The sequence below is a fragment of the Saccopteryx bilineata genome, chromosome 2, assembly GCF_036850765.1.
Source record: "Saccopteryx bilineata isolate mSacBil1 chromosome 2, mSacBil1_pri_phased_curated, whole genome shotgun sequence".
Taxonomy (NCBI): domain Eukaryota; kingdom Metazoa; phylum Chordata; class Mammalia; order Chiroptera; family Emballonuridae; genus Saccopteryx; species Saccopteryx bilineata.
The window spans coordinates 165599181-165621719 of NC_089491.1; the positions used below are offsets into that span (position 1 = coordinate 165599181).

The following is a 22539-nucleotide window of genomic DNA, read 5'->3' on the forward strand; positions in this document are numbered from 1 at the left end:
TGATGGTTACATTTAATCTTCTGTAAAAGAGTGTTTGAGTCATATATAGACTGTCTTTTTCCCTCTATTCCCTGTCCTTTCCAATTTGCCATCTGTACTGGTGACCAGAATGGGCCTCCTTCAATAAATCTGGCCAAGTGACTCCTGGAGTTAAATATTTCAGAACCCAAATCACAAAACTGATAGATTCCAAGCTTCATGCCAAGGCCTCCAATGTTCTTTGTAATCTTTCAGTTCTTCTCTCATTGTTTTACTTTCCATATAGTTCCCTTTCCAGGCCATGTTAGTTTAGACATCCATGCTTCCCTTCTGAAAACTTATGTATCAGTTTATTGAGTCCCCGTTATTTCCCCAGAACCATGCAAGATGGTGGGGTCAATTACAGTACAGGACCCAAGGGCTCCATACTAGTAAGAAAGGCTGTGACTAAATAGGAAGCCTGTAGCTGGACTTAGATGGTCAGGAAAGCAACAGTCAGGCCTGGATCTGAGTGAGGAATGAGCAGGAAATTCAGTAAAAAGATCTGCCTGTGGATTTCTTTCTCTTGTCAACCTGATAGATTCCTATGCATCCTTAAAAACTCTGCTGCCTCCAGGAGCTCCCCCGCCCTGTTCCCCAGTAAAGGTCGTCACTCCCTCATCTGTGTTATTTCTGTGTCTTTTACCTCTATCTCTCTGACTCTCTGCCTCCATCATGTTATTGTTAAACTGCTTTTTGGCTTGTTACTCTTTCAACTAGCTCCTTCCTACCCTACTAGTAATCAGCTCAGATAGCCTTTCTTTCAGAAAACCTTCCATGACCTCCTCAACTCTAACTTAGGCAGCCCTTATATGTGTTTCCATAGCACCTCATATTTCTCTCAGAGCACTGGTCACACTGTCATTCATTCATTCACTCATTCACTCACTCATTCTTTCATAAATGAGCATAACTGAGCACTTCCTCCAATCTCACATATGTTATGAGCTGATAATCCAGCAGGAAGTAAGTCAGACTGAAAGAGTTATCACCAACAAATATATAAGTGCAGGGTGTCGTCTGGGAGCACACAGCCTAGGGTCTCCTCCAGCCTGGTCTCACCCCTGTCCCCAAAGCCTATGTAGGCTGTGTGGGGACAGCCACCGTGCACTGGAGCATCTTTTCTCCCATTTCCCGAGCACAGCACCTGGGATGCCGTTGTGCCATCTGTGAGCATATGCATGAAAGAGAAGAGTGCAGGTTTCCATGTGTTGCAGAAAAGAGAATCAGTTGCAGTTTCTGCGCTCTAAGAGCTCACAAACTAACATGGTGGTAGCCTCTAAGGCAGCAAATCCACCAACAGGGCAGCCCTCCAGAGAGGAGCTGAAAGGGAGGGCTCTGCTCTGCTCCTCAGTCTTTCCCCTGGGAGTGGTGTAACAGGTAACAAAGTTGGACAAAGGGTCGCTTCTAGAAACATGTCTCAAGATCAGTCCTGTCTCCTTTCCTCAGCCAGTAGTTGTAAGTATCATTGTCAAAAGCACCTAGGCTGGCCCTGGCCGGTTGGCTTGGTGGTAGAGTGTCGGCCTGGCGTGCAGGAGTCCCGGGTTTGATTCCCAGCCAGGGCACATAGGAGAAGCGCCTATCTGCTTCTCCACCCCTCCCCCTCTCCTTCCTCTCTGTTTCTCTCTTCCCCACCCGCACCCAAGGCTCCATTGAAGCAAAGGTGGCCCAGGCACTGAGGATGGCTCTGTGGCCTCTGCCTCAGGTGCTAGAATGGCTCTGGTTGCAACAGAGCAATGCCCCAGATGGGAAGAGCATCGCCCCCTGGTGGGCATGCCGGGTGAATTGCGGTCAGGCGCATGTGGGAGTCTGTCTGACTGCCTCCCTGTTTCCAACTTCAGAAAAATACAAAAAAAGGCACCTAGGCTCTGCTGGGCTGCAGTTTCTGCTTAGTAAGGGCAAAAGGGAAGGGTAGCGTAGAGTGGGCGGTGGAGGTGCCACACATACAGGAGGGGAAGGAGATGCTAAGAACAAACAGGACAAAGTCCAGCAGGAAGCTTATTTTTGAATCAACATCAGCACAGTCAAGCCAGGACCTTCCATCTCCCTGCTTCCTTTCCTTCAGCCTGAAGACGTCCCCATGGTTAGATTGTCAGCTCTAAGTTAGCGCCTGCTTAATGCCTCATCATCCATTTTCTCTAATTACATGTTAGGTAGCTTCTTCCTCGTCTCATTTTAATTATTTATCAGTTATAAAATGTGCATTGATGATATTTTCTCCTTTTCTCTCAGGGAGGTCCTCCTTAGCATATTTCCATCATCCAGGTGTTATGATGAAGCTTTATTTGTAAATGAGCCTCAGGTCTTACTGATTCTTCAGGATTATGATAAAAATGTACCAAAGACAGTATATTAAAAAGACAAAGCTGCATATTTATGCTGCAGAGGGAAATTCTGTTGATTAGGCAAACTGCTGAAAGGTAAACTCTGAGCATGCCTCATGCTTTGGAAAAGGCTGGGAGAATTTTCATTTTCAACCTTGGTTACCAATGACATAGAAAAGGCTCAGATAAGCTAAAATGGGGAAGGGCTTTCAAGATCTAGGAAGATTTTTTATCTTAACGCAGAGCAGAGGAACTCAGAGTTCTTTAGGTTGCTGTACTGTACTTTAAATTTCCTTTGGGAATCTGCATTCTGAAGTTGAGTGGATTTAAACCCTTCCCCAGCTTCAGGGGAGGTTTCTAATTGACTGAAGTCCTTCAGTGATTGGTTCAGGAAGGATCCTAAGCCATCGGCGCCAATGGGATAGGAGGTTTGGAGCTGTCACAAGCCATCTTGTCCCTCCAAGGGCAGCCTGAGAATGAAACCAGCCCCCAGTTTGCAGGGCTCAGAGTCTGATTTCTGAACAAGTCCTATGAGTCCACAGTCCACGGGAGCCCAGAAATTCCCTTATGTGAGCCTAGAACTTTGTTTTGTGCTTAAGTTGATGTTTTTGCTTTGCTTTGAGCTGGGTTTTCTGACCCATCTGCACTTGATGGACCTCAAAAGAACTGAGATTTTAGTCCTAACTTCCTCTAACTAAGGCTTTTAAAATGCATGTATGGATCTCCATGCATTTCCCCGATATGCATTTCCCCTCAGCACGTTGGCCCACAGCAGGTCACCCCTCCAGCCTGTGTGCCACCCTCCCAGAGGCAGCCCCTGCAGCCCTGCCCTCTCTTAACTCAAGCACACTAGAAGCAGAGTCCCACCCCACAGGAGGACCACACCCCCACTGCCTACCTTGGGTTTAGCCTTGCTGTTAGAGAAACTCAACTGAATTGTTGATTGAAGTTATAAAACTTTCATTTGGGTTTTTATGCTTTCATAGAGTTTAGGGAAAGGATCTTATCACTGGCGTGTGCAGAGAAAACTCTGGGGAAACAATATAAACAGACTTGCATGTACACTGGTGCGCCTTGGTCATGCTGCTTCTCCGGAGCTGGAGCCAGGGCAGGACTCTCTGGGGCATTTAGGGCAGTGTCCACAGGAGGGAAAGGCAGGAGCTGGGAGCTTCAGTAAGGGCACCCGCACAGAACAGAAGGCCTGCAGTCAGTTGCATTCTTATTTTGAAATCTCTTATAGGGAAAATACACCTAGTCATGGGCCATGAGACACAGATTCCGACCCCCATTCTGCCTTTGGAGCTTTGATGGGTTATTATCTACCCTAACTATTGAGAATGATGCCAGGAGTCATTCAGGCTCTAATATGTTTTAGGTTTAATGTAAAAGCACTTTTACTGAGGGCCCAACTGGAGTCATGTGGAATTTAATCACTGTGCACTTCATGATTGTTAGAGCTGGAATGGGACTTACATGCCTGGTCCAGCCCTTCACATCTGGAGAGGAGGATGAGGAAGTGATGTGAATGATGGCAGTGGCTATAGGGATTTGGAGGCAGGAGGCAGTGGGAGGTGGGGACAAGAGAGCTGGAGGAGGGGCAGGGGTGGGAGATGGGGACTCTACTGTCTCTGCCACTGGCCAAGGGCATTTCCCTTCTTCCTGTCTCTGTCTTTGCCATCTGTGAAGTCAGTGGAGACTGCAAGGACGAATCCCTCTCATAACTGTGAGACCATGTTTCTAAATGGTTATCAGTTCCAGCCAATTGCCCACCTCTGGGTCTATGGAGGACCTTCTCTCCCCTGATAGGTACTCAGTGAAATGTTCTGCATCCATTTGTTTCTTTTTTGAATCCCTTTACCACTGCATTAGTGGAACATCCACCCCTTTACCACTGCAGTGATGGCGAAGGTGCATGCGTGTCTGCATGCGTACACGGGGTTACTGTAGACTCCTCTGCTTTCTCCTCTCAGGTTCTTCCCTGAGCCCCAGCTCTGGCCGTGGGACCTCAGGCTGCTGTGCCCCCAGTGGCTGTCTCTAATACACCCCACAGGGGTGCCAAACGCACTGCTGTGGGCAGCAGTCACTGGGGACTCAGAGGCAGCCAGGTTGTCAGCAATTCTGAAGGATTTTATCCATGAAAATATAAAAAAAGAAGCAATATTTTAAAACAATTCTGTAAAAATACAAAATGCCCATTCATTTTTAATGTGTAGGCACCATGACATTTGCTCAAGGTAGACTTTCCAGGAAAAGTGATGAGCCTAAAATTCTCTCGTTATATGCTTAATATTCATGCACCATTTAAGTTTTGTGGGTAGTTTGGTATTAAGATACTTCCCTCTGTGTCATGCAGAGAAATTGGTAAACTCTCTGAGGGAAGAAATTTCACTTTTAAAATTTAAGTTGTTCCTCAAGAGTCTTGGAAACACTTTATAAATACTATTGTTGTTATAATATTAGGTGAGGTGGCTGGTTTGCATCAGTCTCAGGAATAAGAATGACAGTCACGAAGGGTGTCACAAAAATAATACCATTCTTGTTAAGTATTTAAAGTCATGTTCTCCTGGTGTGAAAATATTTAGTGCGGGGAGAGGACCTCTAACGCAGGGGGATGGGCACGCATGCATTCTGCATACATGCAACACGTTAGAACTGAGCCTCACAGTTTATTCTTAGGGTTCACTGTTTTTGCTCTAGAAGGTTCCTTTGGTTAGAGATGGGATTGGGGCAAGGTGGGCCCAGGTGGCAAGTGCTGAACAGAAGGAGACTGAGCTCGATCTGCCTTCCCAGGATCCTTCCCAGGCCTTCGGCTTCACAGAACCCCCAGGCCACCCCTGAGCAGGCAGATCTCCCTCTTGGAGGCTGCAATTTAGGTGGACTCAGGCCAGCTCCAGAGGCTAGGACTGGGGACAGCTATCTAGTGACTAGAAATCATAGTTGCAGGCACCTGGCTTACCACATGCCAATTCACACATGTCTCCATCCCCTTCCATCTGGTGAGGGCAACCTGTTGAGGGTCCAACCCTGCCACTGTCTCTGCATCTTTTTAAGAACACTTGCCCAGGGCTGTGTGGGGACTAGTTATTTGCATTTTTAAAAGCACTGCAGGGAATTCCAATGTGCAACCAGAGTTGAGAAGAAACACCTCTTGAGAGACTCAGTGTAGGTTCTCCAATGTGTTTCATAACTTTATGTATGGCTTCATTCCTTCAAGGTAGCCTAAATAGAACATACATAGAACATAATGATCATGGAGTTAGTTTGCACTGTCTAGGAGACACAGCCTGGAGGTGTGTGTAAAATGGATCCTGAAGGCATGGGTGCTCCTTCTCTTCTTCATTGCTTAGATCCAAACCAAATGCTGTTTGACAGGACTGCACAAAATGCCCTTCATGCCCAATGAACAGCACTGAACTCCTTTTGGGATGATGGTATTCTACTTAAGGTTCAATTTCATGTTCAGTGAAAAGTAAGCACATGACCACATATCTCCTCATCTGAGCTCTCTCTTCCTGTATCTTGCATCACTTCCTAGAAATACCTGACCGTCAGCCTGCCTCATATGCCTGTATGATGTTTTCAAAAATAGCAGGGTGATTTTATTAGTTCAGTTTCTCCAGAGAGATAGAGCTTTATAATTTCTGAATAATTCCTTATTATATATCTTTTTACATATAAAATCTTATTCTTATACATTTTTATGTAACTATAATAGGTAATATATTATAAAGTATATAAATATATTTACATAGATATGTATGATATCTAAATATGTGTATGTATACAAAGAGATTTAGTGTAAGGAATTGGCTAGAAGTCCCAAGATCTGCCATCTGTAAGCTGTAGTAGATTCAATCCAAGTAGAGCTGATGGTAGAAGTTCTAATCCAAATGCAGGTCAACTCAAGACCGGGTAAGAGAGGCTATTTCAGTTCCAATCCATAGAACAGAAAAGCCGGACATTCCAGCCCAGAGCAGTCAGGCAGGAAGAGTTCCCTCCTTTTTAAGGGAGGGTCTGCCTTTTTGAACTACAAATCATTTATGCTTTCAGCTGATTGAATGAGGGCCACTCACCCACACTGGGGAGGGCTGCTTCACTTAGCCCACTGACTCAAATGTTAATCCCATCCAAACACTCCCTCCAGACACATTCAAGTGTATGTTGGCCCAGTCAAGTTGACACATACAATTAATCATCTCATGCCCTTTTCCTCACAAGCATCTTATCCAGAGGTAAGCATGCACATCCTAGAGTGAATGGTGCGGGGTACAGTCAGCCCCTTTCAAGCCCTTCTAGGAGCAGCTGCCCACTGTGGTGTGTCCCCTTCTATGGCAGGAATCACATGGGCCTCTTGCTCCTCGTGTGATGATGCCTCTTTCTAACAGCGGGAGGGAGAGCCCTGATGAGAAGGCTCCAAGCCAGCCCAGCCTGGACTCCATGGCACGGTATATGAATTAGACCCCCTGGTCCCTGACCTGCTTTGGGAACAATCTCTGATGCTGAGCTGATCTCTGTCTCTACTCCCGACCTCCCACAGCCATGTGGCCTCTCTGTTTCTGCCTTGAACGGCTGCTGGAGGAAATCACAGAACTGGGTTGGCTGGACCTCAGTAAGTCATGATTTCTGACTTCTGCTGGATCTTCTCTATACCTAGTATGCTGTGCTTTTTGTTATTTCTTAGCAATTGATCCATCTATGCACAGTCATTCAATCAATATTTTGAGTACCTAGGACTTGCCAGATTCTGTGATCTGCTAAAAGTACAATAAAGATGTAAAAAAAATAGAGGTGGCCTCAGCTCTTTGGGAGCATGTAGTCTGGAAGTCTCTACAAGGTGGGTGCCCTAAGCTTGGGCAAATCTCTCAATCCTCTGTATATGCTGGAGACCTAAGGACACCCCGGGTTCACCGTTGTTAGGAGTTCCCGAGGCTTTATTTCCAGCCCAGAGCTCCCTCTGGGGATCTGAAGCAGAAGTGCACAAGCTCTCTGATCACGGAGCCCCCAAAATGCTCCCCCTCTCTGCCCCCCCCTCCTTCTGTTCCCTCCTGCGTTTTCTCTGGAGATGTCAGCTCATCCACCTACGTGCGGCTCAGGGAGACCTCTTATTCTGTATCCCAAGGTCACCAAGGCCATTTTATTCTTCCTCCAAAATAATCAACTCCTTCTAGTCCCTCTTCATTACCACTCTGTTTCTGGTCTCACCCTTCCTCCTCTGCTATAGCCCTCTATCACTGCCAGAACACAGGTCTAACACATTCAATCATATCCTACACCTGATCCAAGTCTTAAAGTGGGTTTTTCACCTTTTAAACTCACACTAGAGCAGAGTTCTAAACGTTTGTTTGGCAGGAGGATCCCCCCTTTTCAAAATGTAATATGAAGGACCCCAACAAAATGAACTATTTAATAAGCCATGAAAAGATGTGGAGGAAACTTAAATGCATATTACTAAATGAAAGAAGCCAATGTGGAAAGGCCACATAATATATGATGCCAGCTATATGACATTCTGCAAAATTAAAAATCATAGAGATGGTAAAAGGATCAGTGGCTGCCAGCAAGTAGGGGGAAGAGAGATATGAACAGACAGAACACAGAGGATTTTTAGGGCAGTGGCACTACTCTGTGTGAAATTATAATGATGAATATACACCACTATACATTTGTCCAAAGCTATAGAATGTAAAACACCTAGAGTTATACATATACTTAATGCAAACTATAATCTTTGGATGACAAATGACGTGTCAATGTAAAATTGTAACCAAGGTGCCACTCTGGTGTGGGATGTTGACAGTGGGGGATGCTACGTGTATGTGGAAAAAGGAGAACTTTCTGCTATGAATCTAAAAGTGTTCTATAAATAGTCTTTTATTACTTAAAATTTACATTAAGAATTGGTATTTACATTTAGAAAAAGAGTTATTTTTATGGGAGCTGTGCCAATGGAAGGGGAAGGGTGGAGAGAGGTGGAGCCCCATCTTTCTCTCATCCCCCAAGCATTCCCTGAGACCTTGGGACCTCAGGTCTTGAAGCAGTGGTGGGATTCAAATAATTTAACAACTGATTCTCTGCCATTTTAAGTATAAAAAAAGATATACCAAAAGGTAGTTTATTATTTCATGCATTTAATACTTAAATAAGAACAATAAAAAAGGTACACAAAACTAGATTATGTTATAAGAAAGAATTTTAAAATATTAATGAAAAAATATTAAATAATACCTAACAAAAAAATAAAACTGTTATTTATTTCCATATTGTTTCTCAATTGGCATTCTCACTTGCATTTTTTTTTTCACCTATGGAAGGAATGAACATGACTACAGGAGCTTAGAATATGCTGTTGCACAAATGAATGTTAATAAAGAGCAAGGAATGTAAATGTGTGATTTCCACATTGGGCAGCTGCCCAGGTGCCCTCCTTAGAGAGAACCCTGATGACAGGTGCTATTTTAACAACTGGCTCACCAAACTCAACAAACAATTAGGTATCGGTTCTGCCAAACTGGCGTGAACTGGCTGAATCCCACCACTGGCTTGGAGGAACACCAGACACCTGGAAGACAAGAGCTGAATGCCTGAGCAGAGCAAACAAGAGCTTTTCCAATCAGACCTCACTTTCCTTCCAAGTTCATCTCTAAGGTTCCTGAGCACATTGCATTCACAATATTCTACACACACACTAGTGTTTGCCCAGACACTTCCTGCTCTGAGGTCTTCCTCAGGGCCATTGGTTGTATTGTTCCCTCTATTTTGAATTATTTGCCTTCTTTTTCCACCTCCTTCTCTGTTTGATGCCTCCCTTCAAGTCTCAACTCTGTAGCACCTTCGCTGTGTAGCTGTCTCAAATTCTCCAGGAGACCTTCCTGTGCTTGGTTCATTCTGGACTTTTAATAGTGCATCATCAAGTACTGTCTGTTTCTGCACACCTGACTCCTACTACACTGGGAGCAATCTGAGAGCAGGATCCTTGCTGCTTTCATCTTGGTATCCTTATTTTTTTATTTTTTATTATTATTTTTTGTGACAGAGACAGAGAGACAGAGAGAGGGACAGATCGGGACAGACAGACACAGACAGGGAGGGAGAGAGATAAGAAGCATCAGTTTTTCACTGTGGTACCTTAGTTGTTCATTGATTGCTTCCTCCTATGTGCCTTGACTGGGGGGGGGGGAGCTACAGCAAAGTGAGTGACCCCTTGCTCAAGCCAGCAACTTTGGGCTCAAGCCAGCGACCTTGGGCTTCAAGCCAGTGACTTTTGGGCTCAAGCCAGTGACCATAAGGTCATGTCTATGATCCCATGCTCAAGTCAGCGACCCCATGCTCAAGCCGGCGAGCCCGTGCTCAAGCCAGGTGAGCCCACACACAAGTTGGTGACCTTGGGATTTCTAACCTGAGTCCTCTGCATCCCAGTCCAATACTCTATCCTCTCTGACACTGCCTGGGCAGGCCATCTTGGTGTCCTTATAACCTGCACAATGCCTGGTTTCCTAAATGTTTGCTGAGAATGGATGAATGAATGAATTCTATTCTTCCTTTCTGAGATGATTCCACCTCCCACTAGACTGGGATGATTTTCAGTCATTCTTTGGTGGATTTACTCTTTTCCCAAAGTCAAAGTTTTTTTGGGTTTTTTTTTTTTTTTGGTATTTTTCTGAAGCTGGAAACGAGGAGAGACAGACAGACTCCCGCATGCGCCCGACCGGGATCCACCCGACACGCCCACCAGGGGCGATGCTCTGCCCACCAGGGGGCATCGCTCTGCCGCGACCAGAGCCACTCTAGCGCCTGGAGCAGAGACCAAGGAGCCATCCCCAGCGCCCGGGCCATCTTTGCTCCAATGGAGCCTTGGATGCGGGAGGGGAAGCGAGAGACAGAGGGGAAGGAGGGGGGGTGGAGAAGCAAATGGGCACTTCTCCTATGTGCCCTGGCTGGGAATCAAACCCGGGTCCCCCACACGCCAGGCCGACACTCTACCGCTGAGCCAACCGGCCAGGGCCAGTCAAAGTTTTTTTGACTTTGAATCGTATTAGCAGTTGTCAGTATATTTCTAAATCAGGCCAGCCAGAGCGACCCACAGGTTTGGCCACTTAATTCCCCACACCCCCCATTTTCTCTTGTTGGCACAACTGTGTTCCTTCATATGTATTTTCATGTCATCCCTGAGTTACTTCACCTGTCTGCTCTTGTTTACACATGCTCTTAGTTTATTAAAAAGATAGCTTGGCAGGGTAAGAAGTTCCAGCCTGTCTTCTGCTGGAGAAGAAAGTCAGAATTGTTAGCTTTAATAAGTGGTAGGATTCAGCCTGTTCACACTGGTTTAGCAGAACCAATACCTAATTTTTGGTTGAGTTCAGAGAACTGGTTGTTAAAATGGCACTTGTAATCAGGGTTCTCTCTAAGGCGGGTGCCTGGACAGCCACCCAATGTGGAAATCACAAATTTACATTCCTTACTCTTTTTTAACATTCATCTGCACAACAGCATATTCTGAGCACCTGTAGTGATGGAATGCCATCCATAGGTGAAAAAAGTTTGATGGAACTATGCTTATAATATTTGTTTATTCATTTCATAAAACTCATTATACCTTTGCCCTGGCTGGTTGGCTCAGTGGTAGATCGTCGGCCTGGCGTGCAGAAGTCCTGGGTTCGATTCCTGGCCAGGGCACACAGGAGAGGCACCCATCTGCTTCTCCACCCCTCCCCCTCTCCTTCCTCTCTGTCTCTCTCTTCCCCTCCTGCAGCCAAGGCTCCATTGGAGCAAAGATGGCCCGGGCGCTGGGGATGGCTCTGTGGCCTCTGCCTAAGGTGCGAGAGTGGCTCTGGTAGCAACATAGCGACGCCCCGGAGGGGCAGAGCATCGCCCCCTGGTGGGCAGAGCGTGGTCCTGGGGGTGTGCTGGGTGGATCCCGGTCGGGCGCATGTGAGAGTCTGTCTGACTGTCTCTCCCCGTTTCCAGCTTCAGAAAAATATAAAAAAAACCCAAAAAACAAAAAAACCTCATTATTCCTTTGATGAAATACTACATTTCAATTCCCTCGTGTTTGTTACTTCAGTAAACAAACATATAACGTAAAAAGAAAAAGTGTCAAACAACCAGGGGGTGACAGGCTGTCATTTGTTTCAGCTTTGTGTTACACCCAAAATTCCCCCAAGATATTACAAGTGTGCTGGTATTCCCTGAATGGTAAAACCAATAGGAAGCTAGGAGTCCAATTTTTTTGTCAGGTATTATTTAATATTTTTTCATTAAAATTTTAAAACTCTTTCTTATAACATAGTCTAGTTTTGTGTACCTCTTTTATTGCTTTTATTTAAGTATTAAGTGCATGAAATAATAAACTACCTTTCAGTATATTGGATTTTTTTTATACTTAATATGGTCATTAGGGCAGAGAACTAGTTGATAAATTATTTGAATTCCACCACTGGCTTTAACTATGGCCTTTACAGTATTTCAGTAAAGAACATTTATAGTTGTGTGATTGCTTGGACCATGGAATACTTCATTTCCAAAGCCTCAGTTGAGCATGGGCTGTGATTTTGCTGACATCCCAAGTCCAGAGCAGTAAACCAGACTCCCCCTGGGTTTGACAGCAAGGGTCTACAGACAAATAATCGAAGGCATTATGCCTTTCTCTAAAAATTTTGTCTTCTCTGGCTTACAAAGGTAACTCAGAACAGTTCTTAGAGAATGCTTATTCAAACTGTCAAGCTTTGTTACCTTTTTTGAATGAAGCCAGTCAGCCCATAAACTTTCTATTTCCTCCTATAGTTCACCCAGAGTCTTATTACAAGTGTTCAAGTTCTCAGAGAAGCTGGAAGCTCAATCAGGACTTTTGTTCCTGAATTTTATGTTTCAAAGTTTACTCCTAGAGCCCACATATGGGATTTTTTTAAAAACTACTGTCTGCCCTCTGGGGACTCATTGATATGTGGTACTTCATGAAACCTGAAATTTTTTAAAGTCTAAAGAGCCTTTGGTTGAATTTTCTATATACTTTTTTTGCATGTTTTAAAATTAATTTTAATAAGGTGACATTGATAAATCAGGGTACATATGTTCAGAGAAAACATCTCTACGTTATTTTGACATTTGATTATGCTGCAATTCCAATCACCCAAAGTCCAATTGTCTTCTGTCATCTTCTAACTGGTTTTCTTTGTGCCCCTCCCCTCCCCTAACCCCCTCCCTCTCCTTCCCCCCATCCCGTAACCCCCACACTCTAGTACATGTCTCCGAGTCTTATTTTTATGTCCCACCTCTGTATGGAATCATACAGTTCTTAGTTTTTTCTGATTTACTTATTTTACTCAGTATAATATTATCAAGGTCCATCCATGTTGTAAATGATCCAATGTCATCAATTCTTATGGCTGAGTAGTATTCCATAGTATATATATACCAAAGCTTTTTAATCCACTCGTCCACTGACAGACACTTGGGATGATTCCAGATCTTCGCTACTGTGAACAATGCTGCAATAAACATGGGGGTGCATTTCTTCTTTTCAAACAGTGCTATAGTGTTCTTGGGGTATATTCCTAAAAGTGGTATAGCTGGGTCAAAAGGCAGTTTCATTTTTAATTTATTGAGAAATCTTCATACTGTTTTCCACGGTGGCTGTACCAGTCTGCATTCCCACCAGCAGTGCAGGAGGGTTCCCTTTTCTCCACATCCTCGCCAGCACTTATTCTGTGTTGTTTTGTTAATATGTGCCATTCTGACTGGTGTGAATTGATATCTAATTGTGGTTTTAATTTGCATTTCTCTAATGATTAGAGATGTTGAGCATTTTTCAAATGCCTATTGGCCATCTGTATGTCCTCTTTGGAGAAATGTCTATTCATTTCTTTTTCTCATTTTTTGATTGGATTATTTGTCTTCCTGGTATTTAGTTTTACAAGTTCTTTATAAATTTTGGTTATTAACCCCTTATCAGACTTATTGTCAAATATATTCTACCATTGTGTAGTTTGTCTCTTTATTCTGTTCTTATTGTCTTTAGCTGTGCAGAAGCTTTTTAGAGTTTGATATAGTCCCATTAGTTTATCTTGTCTTTTTTTTTTTTTGTATTTTTCTGAAGCTGGAAACGGGGAGAGACAGTCAGACAGACTCCCACATGTGCCCGACCGGGATCCACCCGGCACGCCCACCAGGGGTGACGCTCTGCCCACCAGGGGCGATGCTCTGCCCATCCGGGGCATCACTGTGCTGCGACCAGAGCCACTCTAGCGCCTGGGGCAGAGGCCAAGGAGCCATCCCCAGCGCCGGGCCATCTTTGCTCCAATGGAGCCTTGACTGTGGGAGGGGAAGAGAGAGACAGAGAGGAAGGAGGGGGCGGGGGTGGAGAAGCAAATGGGCGCTTCTCCTATGTGCCCTGGCTGGGAATCGAACCCGGGTCCCTTGCACGCCAGGCCGACGCTCTACCGCTGAGCCAACTGGCCAGGGCTATTCTGTCTTTTATTTTACTTGCCCGTGGAGATAAATTGGCAAAGATATTGCTGCAAGAGATGTCAGAGAGCTTACTGCCTATGTTTTCTTCTAAGATACTTATGTCTTCATGGCTTACATTTAAGTCTTTTATCCATTTTGAGTTTATTTTTGTGAATGGTGTAAGTTGGTAGTCTAGTTCCTTTTTTTTTTTTTTTTTTTTTGCAGATAGATGTCCAATTTTTCCAACACCATTTATTAAAGAGGCTGTCTTTACTCCATTGATGCTCTTACCTCCTTTGTCAAATATCAGTTGTCCATAGAGCTGTGGGTTTATTTCTGGGTTCTCTATTCTGTTCCATTGGTCTATATGCCTGTTCTTATGCCAGTACCAGGCTGTTTTGAGTACAATGGACTTGTAGTATAACTTGATATCCAGAAGTGTGATACCTCCCACTTTGTTCTTCCTTTTCAAGATTGCTGAGGCTATTCGTGTTCTCTTTTGGTTCCATATAAAGTTTTGGATTATGTGTTCTATATCTTTGAAGTAAGTCATTGGTATTTTAATTGGTATTGCATTGAATTTATAAATTGCTTTAGATAATATAGACATTTTAATGATGTTAATTCTTCCTAACCATGAGCACGGTATATGCTTCCACTTGTTTGTATCTTCCCTGATTTCTTTTATCAATGTTTTATAATTTTCTGAGTACAAGTCTTTAATCTCCCTGGTTAAATTTATTCCTAGGAACTTTATTTTTCTGGTTGCAATAGAAAAGGGGATTGCTTCCTTAATTTCTCTTTCTGACAGTTCATTGTTAGTGTATAAAAATGCCTATGATTTCTGAGTATTAATTTTATATTCTGCCACCTTGCTGAATTCATTCATCAGGTCTAGTAGTTTTTTTGACTGAGACTTTAAGGTTTTCTATATGCAATATCATATCATCTGCAAATAATGATAGTTTTACTCCTTCTTTTCCAGTTTGGTTGCCTTTTATTTCTTTTTCTTGTCCGATTGCTGTGTCTAGGACTTCCAGAACTATGTTGAATAAGAGTGGTAAAAGGGGGCACCCCTGCCTTACTCCTGATCTTGAGGGGATTGCTTTTAATTTTTGCCCATTGAGTATGATGTTGGCTGTGGGTTTGTCATAGAAGGCCTTTTTCATGTTGAGGTATGTTCCCTGTATTCCCACTTTGCTGAGAGTTTTGATCATGAAACTCTGGATTTTATCAAATGCTTTTTCTGCATCTATTGAAATTATCATGTGTTTTTTCTCCTTCCTTTTGTTTATGTGATGAATCACATTGATTGAGTTGTGAATATTGTACCAGCCTTGCCTCCCCAGAATAAATCCCACTTGATCCTGGTGTATGACTTTTTCATATATTGCTGAATCTGGTTTGCTAATGTTTTGTTGAGGATTTTAGCATCTAAATTCATCAGGGATATTGGCCTATAATTTTCTTTCTTTGTGTTGTCTTTGCCTGGTTTTGGAATCATAATTATACTTGCCTCATAAAAGGAGCTTGGAAGTCATCCTTCCTCTTGAATTTTTTTTTTAATAATTTTATTTTTTTTAATGGGGTGACATCAATAAATCAGGATACATATATTCAAAGATAACAAGTCCAGGGTATCTTGTCGTTCAATCATGTTGCATACCCATCACCCAAAGTCAGATTGTCCTCTGTCACCTTCTATCTTGTTCTCTCTGTGCCCCTCCCCCTCCCCCTTTCCCTCTTCCATTCCCCCCTCCCCCCCATAACCACCACACCCTTATCAATGTCTCTCAGTTTCACTTTTATGTCCCACCTACGTATGGAATAATGCAGTCCCTGGTTTTTTCTGATTTACTTATTTCACTTCGTATCATGTTATCAAGATCCCACCATTTTGCTGTAAATGTTCCGATGTCATCATTTCTTATGGCTGAGTAGTATTCCATAGTGTATATGTGCCACATCTTCTTTATCCAGTCATCTATTGACGGGCTTTTTGGTTGTTTCCATGTCCTGGCCACTGTGAACAATGCTGCAATAAACATGGGGCTGCATGTGTCTTTACGTATCAATGTTTCTGAGTTTTGAGAGTATATACCCAGTAGAGGGATTGCTGGGTCATAAGGTAGTTCTATTTTCAGTTTTTTGAGGAACCACCATACTTTCTTCCATAATGCCTCTTGAATTTTTTGAAATAGCTTGAGAAGTATAGGAGTTAGTTCTTTGAATATTTGGTAGAATTCACTTTGTGAAGATATCAGGCCCAGGACTTTTCTTTTTTGGGAGTTTTTTGATAACTCTTTCAATTTCATTTGTTGTAATCGGTCTGTTTAGGTTTTCTGATTCTTCCAGATTAATTTTTGGAAGATTGTATGTTTCAAGGAATTTGTCCATTTCATCTAGGCTGTCTAATTTTTTGGCATACACTTCTTCATAGTATTTTCTTACAATATTTTGTATTTCTGTTATGTCAGTTGTTATTTCTCCACTCTCATTTTTAATTTTATTTATTTGAGTCCTCTCTCTTTTTTTCTTGGTGAATCTGGTTAAAGGTTCATTGATCTTGTTTACCTTTTTAAAGAACCAGCTCCTGGTTTCTTTGATCCTCTGTATTGATTCTTTAGCCTCTATGTCATTTATTTCTGCTCTGATCTTTATTATTTCCTTCCTTGTACTAGCTCTGGGCTTTACTTGCTGTTCTTTTTCTAGTTCTTTTAGATGCAGGGTCAAGTTGTTTATTTGAGCTTTTTCTAGCTTCTTAAGGTATGCCTGTAATGCTATGAACTTCCCTCTCAGGACTGCTTTTGCTGTGTCCTATAAATTTTGAGTGATGTATACTCATTATCGTTTGTTTCTAGGAATTTTTAAATTTCTTCTTTGATCTCATTGTTAACTCATTTGTTATTTAACAACATGCTATTTAGTTTCCAAGTGTTTCAGTTTTTCTGTTGTGGTTGATATCTAGTTTCATGCCATTGTGATCAGAGAAAGTACTTGATATGATTTCAATCTTCTTAAATTTGTTGAGGCTGCTTTTATGCTGTAATATGTAGTCTATCCAAGAGAATGTACTATGAGCACTTGAAAAAAATGTATATTCTGCTGCTTTAGGGTGAAAGGTTCTGAAGATATCTATTAAATTGAGTTGATCTAGTATGTCCTTTATGTCTGCTGTTTCTTTGTTAATTTTGTTTCTTGAGGATCTATCTAGTGATGTTAGTGAGGTATTGAAATCCCATACTATTATAGTATTGCTGTTGATCTTTCCCTTTAAATCCATCAAAGTCTGCTTTATATATTTAGGTCCTCCTATGTTAGGTGCATAGATAATTATAATGGTTATATCTTCCTGTTGGATTGCTCCCTTTATCATTATGTAGTGATCTTCTTTATCTCTTACTATCTCTTTATCTCTTTGTTTTAAAGTCCATTTTGTCTGATATAAGTATTGCTACCTCGGCTTTTTTTTCATTTCCATTTACGTGACACATTTTTTTCGGATCTTTTATCTTCAGTCTATGTGCATCTTTTGTTTTAAGATGTGTCTCTTTTAGACAGCATATGTATGGATCCTGTTTTCTTATCCATGCAGCTACCCTGTGTCTTTTGATCAGATCATTTAATCCATTTACATTTAAGGTTATTATTGATATGTAATTTTTTATTGCCATTTTATTCTTTAAAACTGTATTCCTCTTTTGCTCTATTGTTTTTCTCCTTTGATCTGTTTACAATAGGCCCCTTTGTATTTCTTGCAGTCTTGGTTTTGTTGTAGTGAATTCCTTGAGGTTTTTTTTTTTGTCTGGGAAGCTTTTTATTTCTCCTTCAATTTTAAATGATAGCCGCCTTGCTGGATAAAGTAGTCTTGGTTGTAGGCTCTTGTTCTGCATTTTACTTTGAATATTTCTTGCCATTCCCTTCTGGCCTCAAGTGTTTCTGTTGAGAAGTCAGAAGTCATTCTTATGGGGGCTCCTTTGTAGGTGATAGTCTTTTTTTCTCTGGCAGCTTTTAACATTTTCTCGTTATCACTTAGCTTTGGTATTTTAATTATGATGCATCTTGGTGTATATTTGTTTGGGTTTCTCTTTAATGGAGTCCTCTGTGCTTCTTGAAATTGTGAGATGTTTTTGTGCCTTAATTGAGGGAAGTTTTCCCCTATGATATGATTGAACAAAGTCTCTATCCCTTGTTCTTTCTCTTCTTCTTCAGGAACCCCTATGATTCAGATGTTATTTCTCTTCTTGTTGTCACTGAGCTCTCTTAGAGTTTCCTTAGACTTTTTGAGTCTCTTTTCTTTTTTCTACTCTGCTTCTGTGCCTTTGTTTATCTTGTCCTCTATCTTGCTGATTTGATTCTCAGCTTCATTCATCCTGCTTTTAATTCTTTCCATTGTTCTTCATTTCTGATATTGTATTTGTCATTTCTGACTGATTCTTTTTTATTATTTCAATGTCCTTTTTTTATTTGCTATCTCTTTATTTAGGTGTTCATAATGACCATCCCTTGTTGTTGTAATATCTTTGTGCATGCTAACAATCATTATTTTATACTCTGCATCTGGTAATTTGGTTATATCTGATTCATTCAGATCCTTTTCTGGGGATTTCTCTTGATTCATTTGTTTTGCATTTCTCTGCCTTTTCATCTTCTCTGTGTAAAAGAAGGTCTTGGCCACTGGAGTCCACTGGGTGTGGCCTCTGTGTTCCCTAGATGTAGTCTGTTGGCAGGCCCACCACCCCCTCTGCTCTTCCTGCCTAGGGCATTCAGGTATGGGCGTTGCTGGTGCCTGCCCACTGGGGCTGTTGCTGTGGTTTCTGCCTCTCCTCCACAGGAGGGGCTGTGATCACCTGCTCGGGTATACAAGCCTTGGTGGACTTGGCCTTTGCCCTGCCCCTGTGGATGGCATTATGCTTGGCCCTGAGGGCAGGGGTGAGCACCTTTGCTCAGCTTTAGGTCTCCGCCTGATTTTGGGCTTTTGCCCTGCCCTTGCAGGAGGAGCCCATTCCTGGGATGGCTGCAAGCCTTGGCTCCACAGGCTGGGTGGGATTGCATGCCCAAGCTTAGTAGAGGGACTCCGCCTGTTCTGGGCTTTTGGCTCCACTCCCGTGGGAGGAGCTGGCTCCCAAGTCAGGCCACAAGCCTTGGTTCTGCAGGCAGGGCAGGGCTGTGCTCCTGTGCCCTAGCTCAAGGGTGGGCTGGATTGCAGGCAGATCCACAGCTGGGTTTGACCACTTTTGCACTACCCCTCCTCCCCAAATGGGCAAGACTAAGCTCACACCTGGGCCTCAGCTGGCTTCTGCCCTTGCTAACAGAACCGCGCTTCTGCCTCCCACCGCTGCCCGCCCTCGGGCAAGCCCTCAGCCATGTGGGTGGGTGCACTGCAACTCAGACCCTAAGACTCACTACTATAGCCCCATAAGCTCCCTCCTTCTAAGCAACTCTGCTCTGAGTGCCGCCGGAGAGCTTGTTTGGCTGGTGTCCTGCTTCCCTTTGCTGATATTGCTGTTTCTAGGGGAAATATTCACTTCAGATTTTGGGAGTGACTCAGCCCAGGGGTTAGGGTGGCTGTCTCTCAAAGTGTTTCTCCCTATGCCTCCTAGATTACACTCTCTTCCTGCTACACCAGTCCTCTTCTCTCTCCCTGTCCCCCAGAGCCCCAGGTGAGTGGTTGTGAGAGAGGTTTTCTGCACGGTCCCTTTAAGAAGAATCCTGGGTTTGAGAAATCAGTCTCTTTCTCACAAACAGTATCCTCTCTTGTTTCTAGCTAAATACTGTCCATACACCTCTTCTAGGCTCTATGGCTGCAGGCTGGGGCTTTGTTCCTGGAACTCAGGACCCTCCCCTCTATGCTAAACTCACTTCTTGCCACGCGAGTCTCTCCTGGCTGCCATTTGCTTTGGGAGCTGGGCAGCCCTCTCCGTGTTTCCGCTTTTCCTCCAGTCCTAGTGTGCCTTCTTCAGTGTTCCTTGGTTGAAGAGTCCTCTTAGTTTAGTTCAAAGTTGGTTTTTCCAGATGATGGTTCTTAAAATTAGTTTGTAATCCACTTTGGTTCTGGAGGTGGAAGTTGGTATGTCTGCCTACTCCATCGCCATCTTGTCTCCCTCTATCTACTTTTGACTAAATTATTTTTTACCATAGATACTGACTCTATGAGATAAATAGTCAATGATCTTTTACTTCATGTTTTAATTTATATTTTATTAAATTGTTACATTTCTGAATTTATATTTAGAGGTAGTTTCTTTCAACAGTGGATAGTGAATAATTATTTACTGTAAGACACATTCTCAAAAACTAAGGTTAGACTATCCCTAATAGTGAATCTTCTTTCAACAAGAAGTTAATGGTAATAAGATCAGAGCTATACATTAAGCAAAATCAAATTCCCTTAGACTTATGGTGAACAAAGACCACCCTTACCTCCCAAATCAGATCATTAGGAAGAATAAAAAAAAAACTCAATAACTTTAATATCTTTGAAATACAGTAAAGAGAGGCAAAATTAGCTGCCACCATTTTTTATTCATTCATTATTATTCCTTTTGTGGTTTCCACACTTCCATTCAATAGGAGTCAAGAAATCCTCCTCCCAACTTTCATATGTATATATCACCTTATCCCCAAAGTATTTGGGGTAGATTATAAACATATCTGAATTCTAAAATACGTAACTATATATAAAAATAAGTGAAGAAATAAGGCTAAGAGAAAATAAGGATAGAAAAAGTTCAGATGATGCTGCAGGTAAATTGAGCACACAAATGCATGCCACAAGATCCTTCCCATTTGCTAAATGGAAGTCACTTGTGAGTCTTCCTTTAGTGTGGACTTTGCTATCAAATTTCTTTCTGTCTGATGGGCCCCCATAAGGCAGCATGGACACAGTGGCTCTGTGGGCCCAAGAGTGAGGGGGCTGCACTGTGCAGGAAAGGATCCTGGGGCAATAATAGTCGGGAAGTCCCTTCTCACCTTAAACAGGTTCTGACCTTTACCCCAATCACTCCCTGTTACCTTCCCCCATCTCCCACCAGCTGGCCCACCCTACATGTCACCCTGAGTACTTACCAAGACCCAAGCAAGAAACTCTGAGTCCTGATTTCCCAAGATTCCTGGAATAAAAATAAAGCAACATGTGGTCATTGTTTCCTCAGGAGATACTGTGTACATTTAACCATGAGCATGACATCTCACTTTGATGACATTGTGTTTAGCAAGAGTTGTGGTAGAGGCAGAGCCCCAGATGCAGGCTGCGGTCATGGGGAGAGAGCCCCCATTCACCTGGGCTGGGCACCGTGGAGCTCAGAGAGTGCTCAGGCTCCATCCACATAGGAGCCATGTTCCCACCAAGCCCAGAATTTCAGCCTAGAAGGATAGCTTTTATTAATTAGCTTACAAATTGTCTTTCTCTTTCTTTCTAGAATGTGGGTTCCTTGAGGACAAGATCTATATCTTATTCACCAATCAGTCATTCACTATTTTTATTATTAATCAACAGAGCTTGATACACAGTGGACCCTTAATATATATTTGTTGGCTGAGTAACTGACAAACTGACTTCTAAAACAGAGTATTATTATCAGTGGATTGGGATTTGAACAGATATAGTCTTAGGGGCTTATTTAAACTAAATTATATTATTATTTTTATTAAATGCTACATAGAGCTGCCACAAGAAGTAACCAGATAGACCTTTTTAAATGATTCTTTTTTTTCTTCATCAACACTTTTGCCTCTCAACCCTTAAAGATTATCAGGAAAAAGAAATATATTTCTATTCTCTAAACAGGAAGAGAACTAAGCACTCTAGTCTTTATTGGAAGGTATTTGTCATGGAGACCCAGATCCACCCTATCTTCCTGTCATCTATCTGCCTGCTATCAGAGAAGAAATCCAATTCTCAGAGAGAGAATACCTCCAGAATTTTTAGGGTTCCAGTGTAAGGAGGTAAAGCTTAAATAACTGAAACATGGTAGAAAATTCCATCCATTTGTTTGTTTTTTGTTTAATTTTCTTTTCAATTATAGTTTACATTCAGTGCTATATTGTGTTAGTTTCAGGTGCCCAGCATAGTGGTTAAATAATCATGTATTTTACAAAGTGATCCTCCCAATATTTCAAGTATGCACACCCTTTATTCTCTGAAGATGCTCTGGTGAGAATATGGCTCCCCCCCCAGATAAACAGCACACACAAACTTTGAAGCTGCAGCACAGCTTAGTTCCTCCAGCCTCCTTTGATCATCCACTGCTTTTTCAGAGTTAGTAATTACTGTTCTCATTTTTTGCATCAATTTCTTTCCTCCCCGTATTGCTGTTGTTTATAAAATCATCTAAGCAACACATTTCATTTTATAGCATAGTCCAAAGGGCATCACACTGCAAAGATTTGAAAGACCCAGGTTTCTATTCCACTGTGACAACTAGCTAGGCAACCTAGGAGAAGTCACTCTTTTCCTACGGAGTTCAATCTCTCCATTAGCAGGATGAGATATTAAAGACTGTGTCATTCACTCAGCATCACTGTTGTGGGGCTGGGACCTCATAATGTGTGCTCAAGTGTTACACAGCAAACAAAGGCGAGCCATCTTTATTTCTGATGCTTTTTGTCTCTGCTTACCCTCTCACAGACATAGTGCTAAACTTTCCCATGTGAGTTGGATATGTCCACCTGGAAGGAAACTCTTACATAAAGGTAGGTGTGAAAAATATGAACTACTGTATTAAGAGAAGAATAACCAGGGCACTGTTCTTTT

General features: G+C 42.5%; 1 protein-coding gene across 4 annotated transcripts in view; it reads right to left on the reverse strand.

Moving 5' to 3' along the window:
- The window catches only part of KCNAB1 (potassium voltage-gated channel subfamily A regulatory beta subunit 1), a 490010-nt gene that overhangs the window by 140210 nt on the left and 327261 nt on the right, over positions 1 to 22539 (reverse strand). For all 4 annotated transcript variants that reach the window (XR_010729157.1, XM_066258332.1, XM_066258333.1 and 1 more), the window contains exon 2: positions 20853 to 20896. Coding sequence is in view for 3 of the 4 variants with exons in the window: in XM_066258332.1 (XP_066114429.1) it covers positions 20853 to 20896 (44 nt within the window). In the remaining variant the exon portion in view is untranslated. The remainder of the gene's footprint in view (positions 1 to 20852; positions 20897 to 22539) is intronic.